Here is a 14,693-nt window from a genome sequence, read left to right as displayed (position 1 = left end):
GTGATGAAAAATGGATCCACTACGATAACTCAAAGAAGAAGAAATCATAGGGACCACCTGGCCATTGGTGGGATCAGCTAGGTGTTGTTTATTATGAGTTGCTCAAACCGAACGAAACCATTATTCTCTACAGAACACAATTGATGAGATTGAGCCGAGCACTCAAGGAAAAACGCGCCCACTACTACTCCAGACACAACACACTTATTCTTCTGCATGATAATGCTCGTCCACATGTTGCGGCGCCGGTCAAAACCTACTTGGAAACACTCAATTGGGAAGTTTTACCCCACATTCACCAGACATTGCTCCTTCTGATTACTATCTGTTTCGATCGATGGCGCTTGGCCTGTTTGAGCAACACTTCACATCATATGAAGATATGAAGATAGAAAAATTGGGTCGATTCGTGGATAGCTTCAAAAGATGAAGCGTTTTTCCGACGCGGTATCCGTATGCTGCCAGAAAGATGGGAAAAAGTAGTGGCTAGCGATGGACAATACTTCGAATAAAATATTAGGTACCGTTCTTTCACAATAAATGCCCAATTTTTTATTAAAAAACGGCGGAAATTTATTTATACTCCTAATAATATTAGGTCAATCGGAAAGTTCCGTCCATTTAGCGGCGAGTAGCTCTAACTAAAACTGTTGATAACTCTAATGTCTAAACCAAGCTTAATTTTTCAGTTTTATCATCTGTCAATAAAATTTAGTATATAAAAATATACGTTTGCATCAATAACATTACTTTTTACTGCATCGAAAATGTCGACATTTGAGCCAAATAAGCGTCATTTGCGCGAAGTGTTAATCTTTTGCTTCAAATAGAAGAAAATTGCAGCTGAAGCTCATCGGATGCTTGTAGAAGTTTATGGTGATAGTGCTCTTTCCGATAAAACATGCAAAGAAGGTTTCGACGTTTAAAAAGTGATGATTTTGATGTGGAAGACAAAGAGCGTTCTAGACGGCCAAGAGCATTTGAAGACAAAGAATTGCAAGCATTGGTGATGAAGACCCATGTCAAACGCAAAAACAACTTGCAGAAGCATTAAATTGTGTTCAATCTGTTATTTTCGAAATTATTGTTTGAAAGTCTTGGGAAAGGTCTGCAAGAAAGGAAAATGGGTCCCATATGAGCCAAGAGACATTGAAAGGCGAAAAACCATCTGTGAAATTCTGCTTGCTAAGCAACAAAGAAAGAGATTTTTGCACCGAATTGTGACTGGCGATAAAAAGTGGATCTATTTTGATAACCTCAAACGCCGAAAAACCATTTGTGATATAATTGAGAATATTACAAGACTGAAAACATTGTATTATTACGATAGAAGATAAATATGAAGGAATACTACCTACACTTTGCGTAACTATAATCTGTAGAAATTGTATCTAACCGTTTTATTAATTTTGTTAAATTTCTCTACATATATACACTGAGGATGACCTAATAATAAGAAACATATGTTCTATGAATTTAAAATGCATAAAAATTTGTTATTATTAATAAATTCGTTATTATTAATAAAAAACGAATAGGCATAGATTCGAACTACACTATAAATATACCCTCAACTTCTAGTTCGTGCTCAATATCTATATACAAATTATTCGCACGTAACGTTATGTAGAAATTTCAATCAGTAGAAATTCACCTTATTACGAGGTTTACTGTTATTTCCATGTCCGTTAGACTACGTAATCTAAAGCAGTATCCTAATTAGCTCATCGGCTTAAATTTACGTCTTACTGTTATAGAATTTTGTGTGTGGCAGCTTTTATACTGTCTCTTTGAGACGGTGTAACAAACTCACATTTCATGCATAAAATTTACACTACACCGCAGCCATGAAAACACGGTACACTGTCTGAGTGTTGCACTAGTGGGTGATAGTGCAACCAAGAGAAAATGCGATTAACGTAACTGTAACATAAAAAAATCAACCCCGTGTAGTCTACAATAACTGCATTTCAGTAGACACAACAGTTGAGTGAGCGCTCGCTGTTATTAGTATTCTTTTAGATTATTCAATCTAAGAAGCTAAAAATTGACGACTGTGATTGGTCAATTTTTTAGCTCGACTTCTGATTTATGACTAATGATTTATTGTGGGCCAATTATGGATCTTCTACAATAAATCATTACAGATATTAGCCTGTTTTACAATAGGATCGTAAGTCGTAAGTCGTAAAAAATTGTCAATCACAATTAAGTGTGAGAAGAATAATCAACTATGATTGGTTAATTTCTTACGACTCTATTGTAGAACAGACCTTAGGATATATTCACACAATTTGCATAGCCGCATAAACACATGCATAAAGAAAATTATTTAATTACATTTTACGTATCTTTATAAGAAAAATGCGATTGGATAATTTTCATTATGCATACGCTATGCAAAAGTTAGAATTATAAATATGAATAATATTAATAAAATGTGTCCTTACAGGGTGATTCAAAACAAACTTCTGTCTTTAAAATGTCATATACTCGAATTAATTCTGAGACGATTTTTCCTTCTTGAAAATTTTGTCCAATGCTTAGTTTTTGAATTATTAAGAGAAATAGTTAGCGAATCATGTCAAATACAAGAGGCAGGGACGATGCAATTCACCGTCTGACGTAGGCGCTTATGCGAGATGATTGCTACGATCAACTTTATGGTTCCACACAATAATACGCGCACACACATTAGTACATTTTTGGAAAAGAAATGTCTCAAATTAAAAGGAATGCAAGATTCTCTTTCTCTCTCTCTCTCTCTCTCTCTCTCTCTCTCACTCACTCACTCACTCACTTGCTCACTCACTCAATCACTCAGTCACTCACTCTTTTACTTACCATATTAAGATGATACAATAATTCCAAATTTCCATGAGAAAGGCCAGAATTCCGAATCTTCATGAAACACAATTGTGCGATCCATACTCTAACCAATCAAAATCACTCACAGTCATGTAATGAGTTGGAGAGTCTCTCTTTTTAGGGTCTTTGACAGTCTTGAAATAAGAATGGATTATTGGACCTGATGAAAATAAAACGTAAAGCGAATGTAATCAATAAAGCGTTAATTGGAGTGTAAAGGAAGTATAATAGCTTTTGCACATCAGCGCGATGCGCGACACACGATACGCGCGACATCCAGGTTTTCTTCACTCGAATGCATTTATGTATCATTTTATCCTTGTTGTTCATCGAATGTTAAACAAGAATAAATAATACATAAATGCATGAGTAAATTTCCGAACACAGTTCAATAAACATATGTATAATTTTTCCAGTAAAGGTTGTAAGATGTTTTGTTACATATATCAAGATTATAGTATATAAAAGGGTATTAATCATGAAATTTTATCCCTAGGATGAAAAGTGAGAAGTGAAAATTTTTACCATTGAAATTAATGGAGAAATTTTTCGCTTTTCACTTTCCATCCTAGAGATCATTATAGGGTTTCATCCTAGGGTTTCATGATTGATACCACATGATTGAGATCACATATTTTAATTAATTCTTTTTTTTGTGTAGTCATGCACAGCTCAACTAATTCGCTTGTCACGTACAAGAAATCTTAAGAAGATCTTGAGTTCCGAATGAAATTCATTTATTAACCTTGCATAACCTTGAATGACCTTCAATTATAGGTCATTCATCTTAAAATGCTCTATCAAAATGTAAATAAAAAACATATCATTCCATTTAAAAAAACAGATTTGACCTTTGCCTATTCTTTACATCTCCACCTACAAAACAATTATTGACATCATATTATGTGCCCCTCAACCAAGCAACTTTTGACACTTTTTCTTCTATTGTTAAAAACAAGCGAGTTATTGAGGTGACCTGTTTTAAATGCGCTTCCCTGTAAGGGAGACTGGAGCTCCATGGGTCATGGGGTACCATGGGTCATTAACTGTTTAGAGAAATCTAGAATGTTTAGGTTGGTGCAATTGGTATCATATGATTGTTATTTAGTTATCCATACTATGTATTTAGATGACAGTGATCCACTTCCGTTATCTTTCCGTACATGCCGTTAAAGAATCTCATGGTGCGAAAGTAATTATTTTACCTTTCACAATTTCTTATATGTTGCTTCTATAAAGTATGATATAGTTATTACGAGTTACATATGTGATTCTACACATCTTTCTGCATTTTCTCTGCAGTGCAGGTAATCATTTATTGTTTACTTCGAGGTTATATTTCACCATCTTTTATATTAGACATATCGGGGCACCATGGGTCATATACTAACAGGAGTTTAGAACAATTTGCGTAACCTCAGAACTGTATATGCACAAAAAATTATGTAATTGTATTTTACGCGTGTCTTTATGATAAAAATATAATTAGATAAATCTCTTTATGATAAAAATGTTATTAGATAAATCTCTTTATACATATGGTTATGTATAGACTATTCAAATTTATCTGGACAGGTTAGATCAGGTTAAGTTTTCGTGATGAAATTAAGCAATACAAATTCTTTTACATTCTTTCAGAAAACGATAAAAATGGTTAGGAAATATAAAAGAAGATCTAAGGATACATATGAGGAAACCGATATGAAAAAAGCAATTGATTTGGTTGCTAAAAGAGGTAGCATTAGAAAAGTAGCTAATTGATGCGGTGTTAAAAGAGAAACTCTGAGACGCAAGATTAAAATTATAAAGGTATGGAATTTGAACTTACATCAAACTACAGTCATCAAAAAGTTTTTACTGATGTTCATTAAAATTCAATTGCTGATTATTTAAAAATGTGCTGCAAAATGTTCTATGGATTGACAACAAAAGATTGCCGTAAATTAGCATTCGAAACTGCTGTTGCTAATGAAATTAAGTGTCCTGCGTGGGTTGAGAAAAAAATAGCAAGTAAAGACTAGTTGTTAGGATTTTTTAAAAGATACCCAAATTTGTCACTTCAATCTTCAGAAGAATATAGTTTGGCTCGAGCTACGGGCATTTAATCATAATGTAGAACGAGAATCATTTGATTCGGGCATACAAACGTTCATACGAGTTATTAACCTTGACTTGTGGAACAGCGCCAGCGTCCTTTTTGGCTACCAAAGTGATTTATCGATTGGCTGAGTTGGAGGAGACTCAATTTCCCAAAGGGTCAATGATAGCAAGAAGAGATTTCTACATGGATGATCTATTAACAGATGAAAATTCTATAGAAGAAGTTTTAACTATTTGCGATGAAGTTGCAGCATTGCTTCAAAGGATTTATTCTGAAAAAATGAACAGCAAATCATTCAGATCTGCTAAAAGATTCCGAGGCAAGCAACCGATAACGCTGTTCTGGAACTAGATAAGAATGGCGCTACCAAAACTTGGGTGTCAGATGGAACCAAATAAAGGATGTATTTCAATACTCCGTTGAGATATCAGCATCAGCATCTGCCACAAAGAGATCGATATTGTCTAATATAACAAATTTTGGACTCGGGTTATTGTCACTGGTAGTATTGCGAGCCAAAATATTGATGCAGGAACTGTGGAAGTTCAGTTAAGTTGGGATGAAACTTTACCAACAGATATACTTACCAAATGGTTAAGCTTTGTGCAAGACTTACAGTACGCAGACGGATTCTACGTGCCGCGATGCGTTACTAAGAATCCTTTAGATAGCGAGATTCAACGACTTCACAGCTTCTGCGATGCCAGTGAAAACCTACAGTGCATACGTACGAAGCGTCAGTCGTTACAGCGGAGCACAAGTTCATTTATTATGCGCTAAAATTAAGGTGGCTCCAATTAAGGCGATATCGATTCCCAGGTTGGAATTATGCGGAGCACAATTATTGGCTCAACTAATAGCCAAGATCAAAGCATCGTGGAGCATCAAAATAGACAGAGTATATTATTGGACAGATGCTTCCATCATTTTGCACTGGATCAAAGCAGTTAACAAGAAGCTACCAGTACTCGTCGTACTCATAGAGTAGGCGAGATCCAAGAGCTGACTGCAGTTGAGGATTGGGACCACGTGGGCACAAGAGAGAATCCGACTGACCTAGCATCTCGGGGTTCTGCTCTAAGAGAACTGCGTGACTCACGATTATGGTGGAATGGTCCTGCATGGATGGAGGAGCAAACACAAATCGACTACCGAGTGGAGGTAGAAATCAACAAGGAGATTTAAGTGGATCAGTTATGCGAACAAGTGATGGTGACAATAGTCAATCAGCCAGGACTTGAGCTGGTGGAGAAATTTTCCACCCTGCGGAGGCTCATTCGAGTTGTAGCCACTTGTGTCAGATTTATGCAACTCTGCAGAAAAAAGGGTGGAGTGAACTCTGCTCAATCGCTGACGGTAGACGAGCTGGAGCATGCCACAAAATGCGTAGTTCGGATCGAGCAACAAGCCGCTTTCAGCTCTGAGATATGCGCGTTGCGTGCGAACAAAACAATATCTAGCGGTAGTAGTTAAGACATCTCAATCCGTTGTTAGATAGCGAGGGTTTACTGCGGGTCGGAGGTAGGTTGAAGCATTCGGGATTGTCGTACGAAATTAAGCACCCGTTAGTTCTACCGCATCATTCCAAGCTCACTAATCTAATTATATCAAACGAACAGAAATTGTCACGCGAGTGCTGATGCTACTTTATCGGCGGTTCGTCAGCTATATTGGCCGCGGCATTACCAAAAAGTTGATTCGCGAATGCGTTAAATGTTTTAAAGCGAGAACGCGTGTATCTGAACAAATAATGGGAGAATTATCAAGTGTTAGAGTTAAACCCCTCGAAGCTATTTGCAAATATGGGTAAACTTTTGCGGTCCTATCTACATACGTGATCGTAAGGGTCGAGAAGCCAAACGAATTAAGGCTTGTCGCGATATTTATATGCATGACAGTTAAAGCTGTACATCTTGAAGTAATTTCAAACATGTCCACAGGTGCTTTTCTCAGCGCTTTCAAGCGTTTTACAAACCGTACAGGAAGGCCATGTAGCATGTATTCCAATGGCACAAATTTTGTCGGAACAAACCGCGAGCTGGAAAAGGTTAAAAATATTTTTAATTAGGAGCAATCAAGGGCTCAAATTGTAGATCATGAAGCAGCTGAAGAAATTAAATGGCACTTCATTCTTGCCCGATCGCCTCATTTCGGTGGCTTATGAAAAGCGACGGTGAAAAGTTTTAAGAATCATTTTTACAGTAGCTTTAGAAGCGGCAATGACTTTTGAGGAGGCTGCTACAAATAGAAGCTATTCTTAATTTCCGGCCACTAACTGCGTTAACTTCGGATCCTAATGATCTTAGTTGTTTGTCCCCAGGTCACTTCCTTATAGATAGCACTTTAACCTCTTATCTCGAGGTGGACATAATGAAGAAGGTTAATCGATTATCTAGGTGGCAAATGATAGAGAGAGTACGCCAGTATTTTTGCAGACGATGGTCGATGGAGTACTTATCTAGTTTGCAACGAGAAACAAATGATTGCGCAATTCCGGCCCTCAAGTAACTTGATAGGCATAGAATTGATGGGCCCACTTGGTGCAGGTAGCTGGTAATAGTTTTTAGTTCGTTGGTGTTGCCGTGGCACCAAGGTGTCGGTAACAACTGAAAGAAGTTGATAGTTGGCGGTGTGGCATGTATGGCGCGAGCGAGTGCATCGTGTGTGTAAGATTCAGCAACGCTTGTAAGCTCTTTTGTAATAAAGGATCTCTTTCTTTGCAAAGCAATTCATTAATACAGTCCACACAATCGAGGAGAACATTCTCATAAGTCATTTGGGCAAGTCCTTGACTCACCAACGAGCACATTCAATAACAAATGGCTAGAATTGAACATAAAATTATGACTAAATAAATTATTGATTAGTGATTAAATAAATTATTACGCACTGATAAAATATTACAAGAATGTAAAGAAAAACGCACAATTAATGCAATACAAACGCACTAAGGTAATGAAAATACAGAAAGATCGCATCACTCACTCACAGAAATACATTCTGCTCGCCGACCAGCATTCCCGAAAACGTTAAAAGTAAAAAATTAAAAAGTTAGAAGATAAAAACTAAGATGTTGCAATAAGCACCAATGACTACAATATACTCGTAAAGTACACTAATGATATAAGGCAGCACTTCTCACAAGAGAGAATACAGAAGTTGAACAAGAAAGCGAAATCAGATCAGAGCGGCGAGCAGAGATGTTGACATGAGAGCACGAAGTGTCACACTTTCATTTGAACTTGAAAGTAATTCATGAAATACAAATAAATCCATTTTTTAAATAACAAATTAGACAAGCCGATAAAACAAATGCAAACTACGATGTCAGCTGATCTCTTACGGAACACAGCTGTGTTAGTTACCAACTTATAACTAAAAAGAAAATTTTCGACAGCTATCGGAACACAACTCAATAAATTTTCTCATCGCGATACTTTATTAATCTAGTGACTTTAAATAGGGATAAGCAGCATCGGCATCTTTAATCTTTTTAGACGAATTTTCAGAGTCCGCCATGTCTTTGGTGACCAAATACCGTATCAATAATATTAGGAACCGCCTATACTCAACAAAAAAGGAGATAAAAAATTTTTACTTTTCAGAATCTTCCACAAATCAGTGATCAGTCAGATACATCCACGCACAGTCACTTTGCTTCATAAAATTAATTGCCTGTAATCAACTATTCAGGAGACATGATAGTGTCTCGTCGCTAAACAAGCGCAGCGATATATTATGACACGATTGCAATAACGAAGAAACTGGATTCTCTGCTTTGATCAGGATTGATGCCACCAAAAATATGATTGCTAATGATGTACAAGCAATCATGCACGGCTGAATGGAAAACGGAATCTTGTCCCTACTATAGTATATCTTTATACTGTCGCAGCAGCTTAGACTAGCCTGTTTTTTGTTTGTTAAACTTTTGCACCAATTTATCCTTCTTCCTTTTCTTTCTTCTTGGAGGGAAAAGGAAGAAAGATGAACTGGTGCAAAAGTTCAGCCATAAAGAAACCTCATATCAATAATATTTAATTGGAATCGACCAATCATGAAAGTGCTTTAGGGTTACATGAGTTTCTCTCTCTCTCTCTCTCTCTCTCTCTCTACTATATATATATATATACTACTGTGATCAAAAAGTAAGGTGAATTTTGTTATAAAATAAAAAATCTTTATTTATTCATCCAAATCAATTTGATCCCCTTCAAAGTAATCCCCCTCCGATACAATGCACTTATGCCAACGTTTTTTCCATGCCTCGAAGCATGCCAAAAAGTCGTTTCCCGGTATAGCCTTCAAAGCGCGCAGCGATTCACGTTGAATCTCTTCAATAGATTCAAAGCGGTGTCCCCGGAGCGGTCTTTTGAGTTTGGGAAATAGCCAAAAGTCACACGGAGCTAAGTCAGGTGAATAAGGCGGTTGCGGAACGATATGAGTGGAATTTTTGGCGAAAAACTCACGAAGAATCAATGCCGTGTGAGACGGCGCATTATCGTGATGCAAAAACCAGGAATTGTCTTTCCATAAATCCGGCCTCTTCTTGCGAATAGCTTCACGCAAACGACGCATAACACTCAAATAATATTTCTTGTTGACAATTCCTTGATTTTCTTCACGTGTTGCTCATCAATTGACGTTGATAGTCGTCCGGGGCGTTCCAAGTCATCAGTACGTTCTCTGCCTTCTTTGAAGTCTTTGTACCACTTATAAACATTTTTCTGCTACATAGTCGATTCTCCGAAGGCCCTTTGCAACATTCTGAACGTTCCCGTAGCCGAAATTTCATTCCGCAAACAAAATTTAATGGCACTTCTTTGCTCAGCAAAATCAGACATTGTAAAAATCGCCAAAACTTTTAGTCGTTTAGAAAACACAAGCGTAACTATATGACTAATGATGACATTGACATGAAATTTGCCACAGATGTCACTAACAGTAGTACCAACATAAAAATAAAAGTTTGCTCGAATCGATTAGCGCGGGAAGTTTAAATTAAAAATTCACCTTACTTTTTGATCACAGTAGTATATATATATATATATATATATATATGTGCCATTTTTTTCTAGTACTCATCTTATATAAATGCGTGCGTAAAAGTGATTACAAACATATATAAATATATAACAGTTTTTTAGCGGTATTTCAAATAGCATTTAGGGGGTAATTTTTTTTAACAGTTAGCATCTTAATGTCAAGTATGTATGATATAGGCACACTAGTTTCCACCAAGGATTTAAATCGGATCAGAATGTAAGGCTGGGATCAAAATTGACGAATATCAAGCGTCAAGTTTGATCACATGACCTGTTTTGACGCTGAAAATGAGCCTTGTAGCGTCAAATAAAAACCCAGCCTAAGGGTGAAATTACACGAAATAGGACTGCGGAATACAGAATACGTTGAAGCAATCAATCAGCGCTATTCTGCACTTTTCCATTGCGCAAGTTTTGTGTGCTATGTTCACATGATGCGTCAAAGATGTATCCAGCATGAATATAATTTAAAAACTATTAATTTCATGTTAATAATTTGCTTATTAAAATGAAATATAATTTTTTAAATTGTAAAAACAATTATTACTGTTGTAGTATTTAATGTTTTACAATTTCATAACAATTTTTTGAACTGCTTAGATGCATTTACCATCATTTTTCTGCATTGTGTAAACATAGCACACAAAACTGGCATGATGGAAAAGGGCACACTGAAATCGCACATAATGCATCATTGTGTTTTTTTTCTTGGTATCTATATTTATGCACTCAGATTTTGTCATTTTGCTTCATTCGTCTCAACATTACGCAATTCCATTATATCAATCAGCATCAAATTATTTTAACCTCTCGAAATACAACAGTTTATTACAAGAACAAATTACAAAAACCCACTCGCTATTCCGCAGCATCAAATATAGAATAGCGCTGAGTGATTGCTTTTATGACGCATTCTCTATTCCGCAGTCGTTTTTCGCACCGTGTGATTTTATCCTAAGAACCAACTGCAGTCGAGCATTCCCCTTGTAGCGGATGGCTACATATAATGAATGTAGTTTAATGATTGTACACGATTTCACAATAAAGTTTATTTGATAGCACATACAATATAATATCGCGACAATATAATATAACGATGTCGTTACTAGAACGGTTCGAGAAAGAATAATAATATGAGAGTGTATCTAGATAGGCAATTGAGTATAGTATTGTGAGAGCGCGCTATCTGATCGCGAAGTATGTGTAACAGAGAGTAGAGCATAAAGTATACCTAAAAGAGTGTGAATGTATCTCTACACCCTTGTTCGACTGTACAGAGGAATACTCGACTGTAGTTGATTGGTTCTTACATTCTGATCCGGTTTGAACCCTCGATGGAAATTAGACTACTGTGCAACCCTGCTGCACAGTACACATGGGAACTTTCCAGCAAAAGACAGAAATTGACACAAGAATCATTCTGCCCTTGTTCAATAATCAGTAAAGGCTTAAACACAATAGGCACAAGCAATAGGCATAGGCAATAGGGAATGACGAGCTATCCAATCAGAGCTCTGATGTATAAGGGTGCGATTACATGGAGTGCAGTACGCAGTACAGTAACTAATTAATTAAGGCTACATTCGAAAACTTCCTCTCTGAGAAAAATTTACTTGAAATATATAGTACACGTGACGTATACTATAGCATATAGAGTAAAATCTTCCTCGGAAAGGAAGTTTTGGAACGTAGTCTAAGCAACTAAGAAACCGCGTACCGCATACCGCGCTCCATGTAATCGAACCTTAAGTTTGATATGATATCCTAGCTCTGGACAGCTCGTTATTCCCTGTTCCCTGTGCTATTGTGTTTAAGCCTTAAGAAACAAAGACGGAATGACTCTTGTCGATTTGTGCCTCTGCTGAAAAGCTACCCATGTTATCCCTTTCACCATTATCCATTTCACTGCGTGAAATTGCACCTTTCAATGTAGTTGTCATAGCAACGACCCAATGAAATATTTTGACGTTGACATTCGGTCACGTTTGACCAATTATATCGATTAACGTGATGTCGAATTGTACATAAAGAATCGCTCAAACCAATTTACAACAATAATAATCCAGAATGAGCGCAGTCTTTAATGGAAATGATAGTAATGAAAACATTATTATTTTTGATATATCAAAAAATGAAAGAAAATTAAACGAAGAATTTAAAGTACTTCAACGAAAATTGAAAGGAAAGTGGAAATTTATCGAGTAAGTTAAAATTTGTACTGGATAATCATCAACATTATTTATTAAATAATATTCTTATTGAGTTGAAAAACTTAAGTCCAGTGAATATTTCAGGAACAATGAGGTAATATCGCAAGAATCATTGGCAAACGCCAAAATTCTTGTTTTACCAGGACCATTAAGTAAATTTACTGAACTTGAAATGAATTCCATCAGAACTTTTTTAAATTCTGGTGGCAATATTCTTGTCACGCTTGGAGAGGGTGGTGAAAATAAATCCAATACAAACATTAATTTTTTGCTGGAAGAATTTGGTATAATGGTGAATAATGGTATATAAAATATAAAGATAAAATAATTCTCTCTCTCTCTCTCTCTCTCTAAATAAATAAATAAATAAATAATTCATATTTTAATATTTATATTTGCAGATAGTGTAGCCCGTATGAGTTATAATCAAACAATGCATCCTAAAGAATCTCTAATCTCCCAAGGCTTATCAAATAAATCTATATTTCTGAAGAATCATAACGAGTATATGTAAGATAAAATATTTCTCTTGTGATAATTTCAATTATTAATAAATAATTATTTTAGTGATATGAAATTTTTATATCCTTATGGTGCAACATTAAACGTGGTGCAACCATCTGTTGTTGCTTTATCCAGTGGGTCAATCGCTATTCCAATGAATAGACCAATTTGTGCATATCATTGTGTAAAAAACAGTAATGGCAAACTCATTGTATTAGGTTCATCTAGAATGTTGACAGATACTTACATAGAAAAAGAGAATAATGATGCATTACGGGAAATGATTTTTGACTTTTTTGAAATAACTGTCACAGAAAAGGAAGATCTTCATACAGATGATATAGAAGTAAGTTATTTATTATAGATAGTATACTTTTTACATTATGTATAAATAATATAAATAAATATAGCACAAATATTAAGATTTCTTAATCAAATTTTCTCTACAAAAAGAATTGACAAACTATATCTTTATGTACAGTTTTGGGAATACAACTTTGTACCAGATATAACACAACAGGCTGACAATCCAAAAGTTTGCACATCAGATTTAGATAATATTGACATACCTCGTGAATATACTAAATTATTTAAAAATCATTTTTATTCTATAAATTTAAATATGGTACCAGCCTGCATAAAAGCATATGAGGCTTTAGGAGTAAAACATGAACCACTTACTTTGATTCCACCTCATTTTGAAGCACCTCTACCTCCCACGCAAGCTTCAGTGAGCATAATATCTAATTTCTGTATCTATTTCATGAATTTATATTCTCTTTTATGATTATGCACTTTATATAAACTTGAATAATTCTACAGGTATTTCCTCCGAGCTTTCAAGAATTACCGCCACCTGCTTTAGAACTGTTCGACCTAGATGAAGCTTTCAGTTCTGATTTATTAAAATTATCACAAATTACTAATAAATACATGGCAACGAAAGAGCTATCAAATGATAAAGAATTAGATCACTATATCAGGGAATTTGGCAGTATAATAAGGATAAACAATTCTGACACACACACTGCTAAAGAAGTATTAAATTTTGTTTTTCAAAAAATCTGCAGTTATAAGACAATTCATGATTGAAATTTGTTTACTAAAAAAATATAATTTATCGTAAGAGTAGCTGATTGTATCATATTAATTGATTAAAGTTTAATAAATGAAGAAAACACATTGCGCTTATTTATTTTAATTTCCCTTTTCACAATTTAACATCTATCGGTAATGCAGACCTTCAGGATTTTAGTTATGTTCTAACATCGAGAGACAGCGGTATGATAGAAACACAACCAGTTGTAATCATTGCTTCTATCACTTAAAAAATATTTTCACAAAAAATTATAATTTAAAAATGGCTGCTTAGTCTACAATAATAAAATAGTGTTCGTATTTTTAAAAAGATCTCTGACTTTTATGCAATTAATAAATCATTACGAAAATGTCTGTGTTTTTCGTAAATACGTAAGTAAACAAACTTCTATGGTTTTTAGGTTATACATTATTGTATACTCGATACACTAAAATTGTAAATAATGTCTGTAAAAGATAGGATTTTCCGCATCTACGGAATAAATAGATTTGTTCGCATTGCTTGCACTTTTGGCACATTTTCGCTTTCTCTTTTTTTAAGACAAAATATGTATTTATTTCATTTTAAATACAACATATTTTGGAATTTCATGCAGTGCGAATAGATCTATTCTTTTATTTTTTTAATGATTTATTAAAGTATTTCATAATACAGTTTACTGTATTTTTTGCATACTTATTGCAGTGAGAATTTTTTATATCGTAGACTAATAGGAATAAGTCGTTTATTTTATTGGAAAAATATTTAATATGTATGAATATTATTTTGAGTTAAGATTTTATGTTTGAGTGTCCTTTATATTCTACGAAAACTTTATTGGGCTTTATAAAGCTTTTAGCTTTAGTAATATTATTTGATTAATATTT

General features: G+C 34.9%; 2 protein-coding genes across 3 annotated transcripts in view; both read left to right on the top strand.

The window, feature by feature from the left end:
• The first annotated feature begins 11,769 nt into the window (after positions 1 to 11,769).
• LOC108749281 (intraflagellar transport protein 52 homolog) lies at positions 11,770 to 13,901 on the top strand. 2 transcript variants are annotated; one of them, XM_018487863.1, is made up of 6 exons: positions 11,770 to 12,215; positions 12,309 to 12,526; positions 12,626 to 12,734; positions 12,864 to 13,074; positions 13,210 to 13,458; positions 13,551 to 13,901. In XM_018487863.1, the coding sequence occupies exons 1-6, from the start codon at positions 12,082 to 12,084 to the stop codon at positions 13,818 to 13,820; spliced, it is 1,191 nt and encodes a 396-aa protein (XP_018343365.1). In that variant the 5' UTR covers positions 11,770 to 12,081; the 3' UTR covers positions 13,821 to 13,901. The 2 variants fall into 2 exon arrangements, with proteins under 2 accessions (XP_018343365.1, XP_018343364.1); XM_018487862.1 differs by having other exon boundaries at positions 12,792 to 13,074.
• Positions 13,902 to 14,105: 204 nt separating this feature from the next.
• The window catches only part of LOC108749280 (nuclear transcription factor Y subunit gamma-like), a 2,490-nt gene continuing 1,902 nt past the window's right edge, over positions 14,106 to 14,693 (top strand). Inside the window, exon 1 of the mRNA XM_018487861.1 lies at positions 14,106 to 14,198. Coding sequence (XP_018343363.1) covers positions 14,176 to 14,198 — 23 coding nt within the window. The 5' untranslated portion in view covers positions 14,106 to 14,175. The remainder of the gene's footprint in view (positions 14,199 to 14,693) is intronic.

Source organism: Trachymyrmex septentrionalis, unplaced genomic scaffold, assembly GCF_001594115.1.
Source record: "Trachymyrmex septentrionalis isolate Tsep2-gDNA-1 unplaced genomic scaffold, Tsep1.0 scaffold289, whole genome shotgun sequence".
Classification (NCBI taxonomy): Eukaryota; Metazoa; Arthropoda; class Insecta; order Hymenoptera; family Formicidae; genus Trachymyrmex; species Trachymyrmex septentrionalis.
This window is presented reverse-complemented; position numbering and strand designations above follow the sequence as displayed.

Coding starts and splice junctions, on each gene's coding strand:
- LOC108749281 (XM_018487862.1), top strand. CDS start 12,082: ATGAGCGCAGTCTTTAATGGAAATGATAGTAATGAAAACATTATTATT. Junction 12,216..12,308: donor GGAAAGTGGAAATTTATCGA/GTAAGTTAAAAT, acceptor TGAATATTTCAG/GAACAATGAGGTAATATCGC. Junction 13,459..13,550: donor TACCTCCCACGCAAGCTTCA/GTGAGCATAATA, acceptor ATAATTCTACAG/GTATTTCCTCCGAGCTTTCA.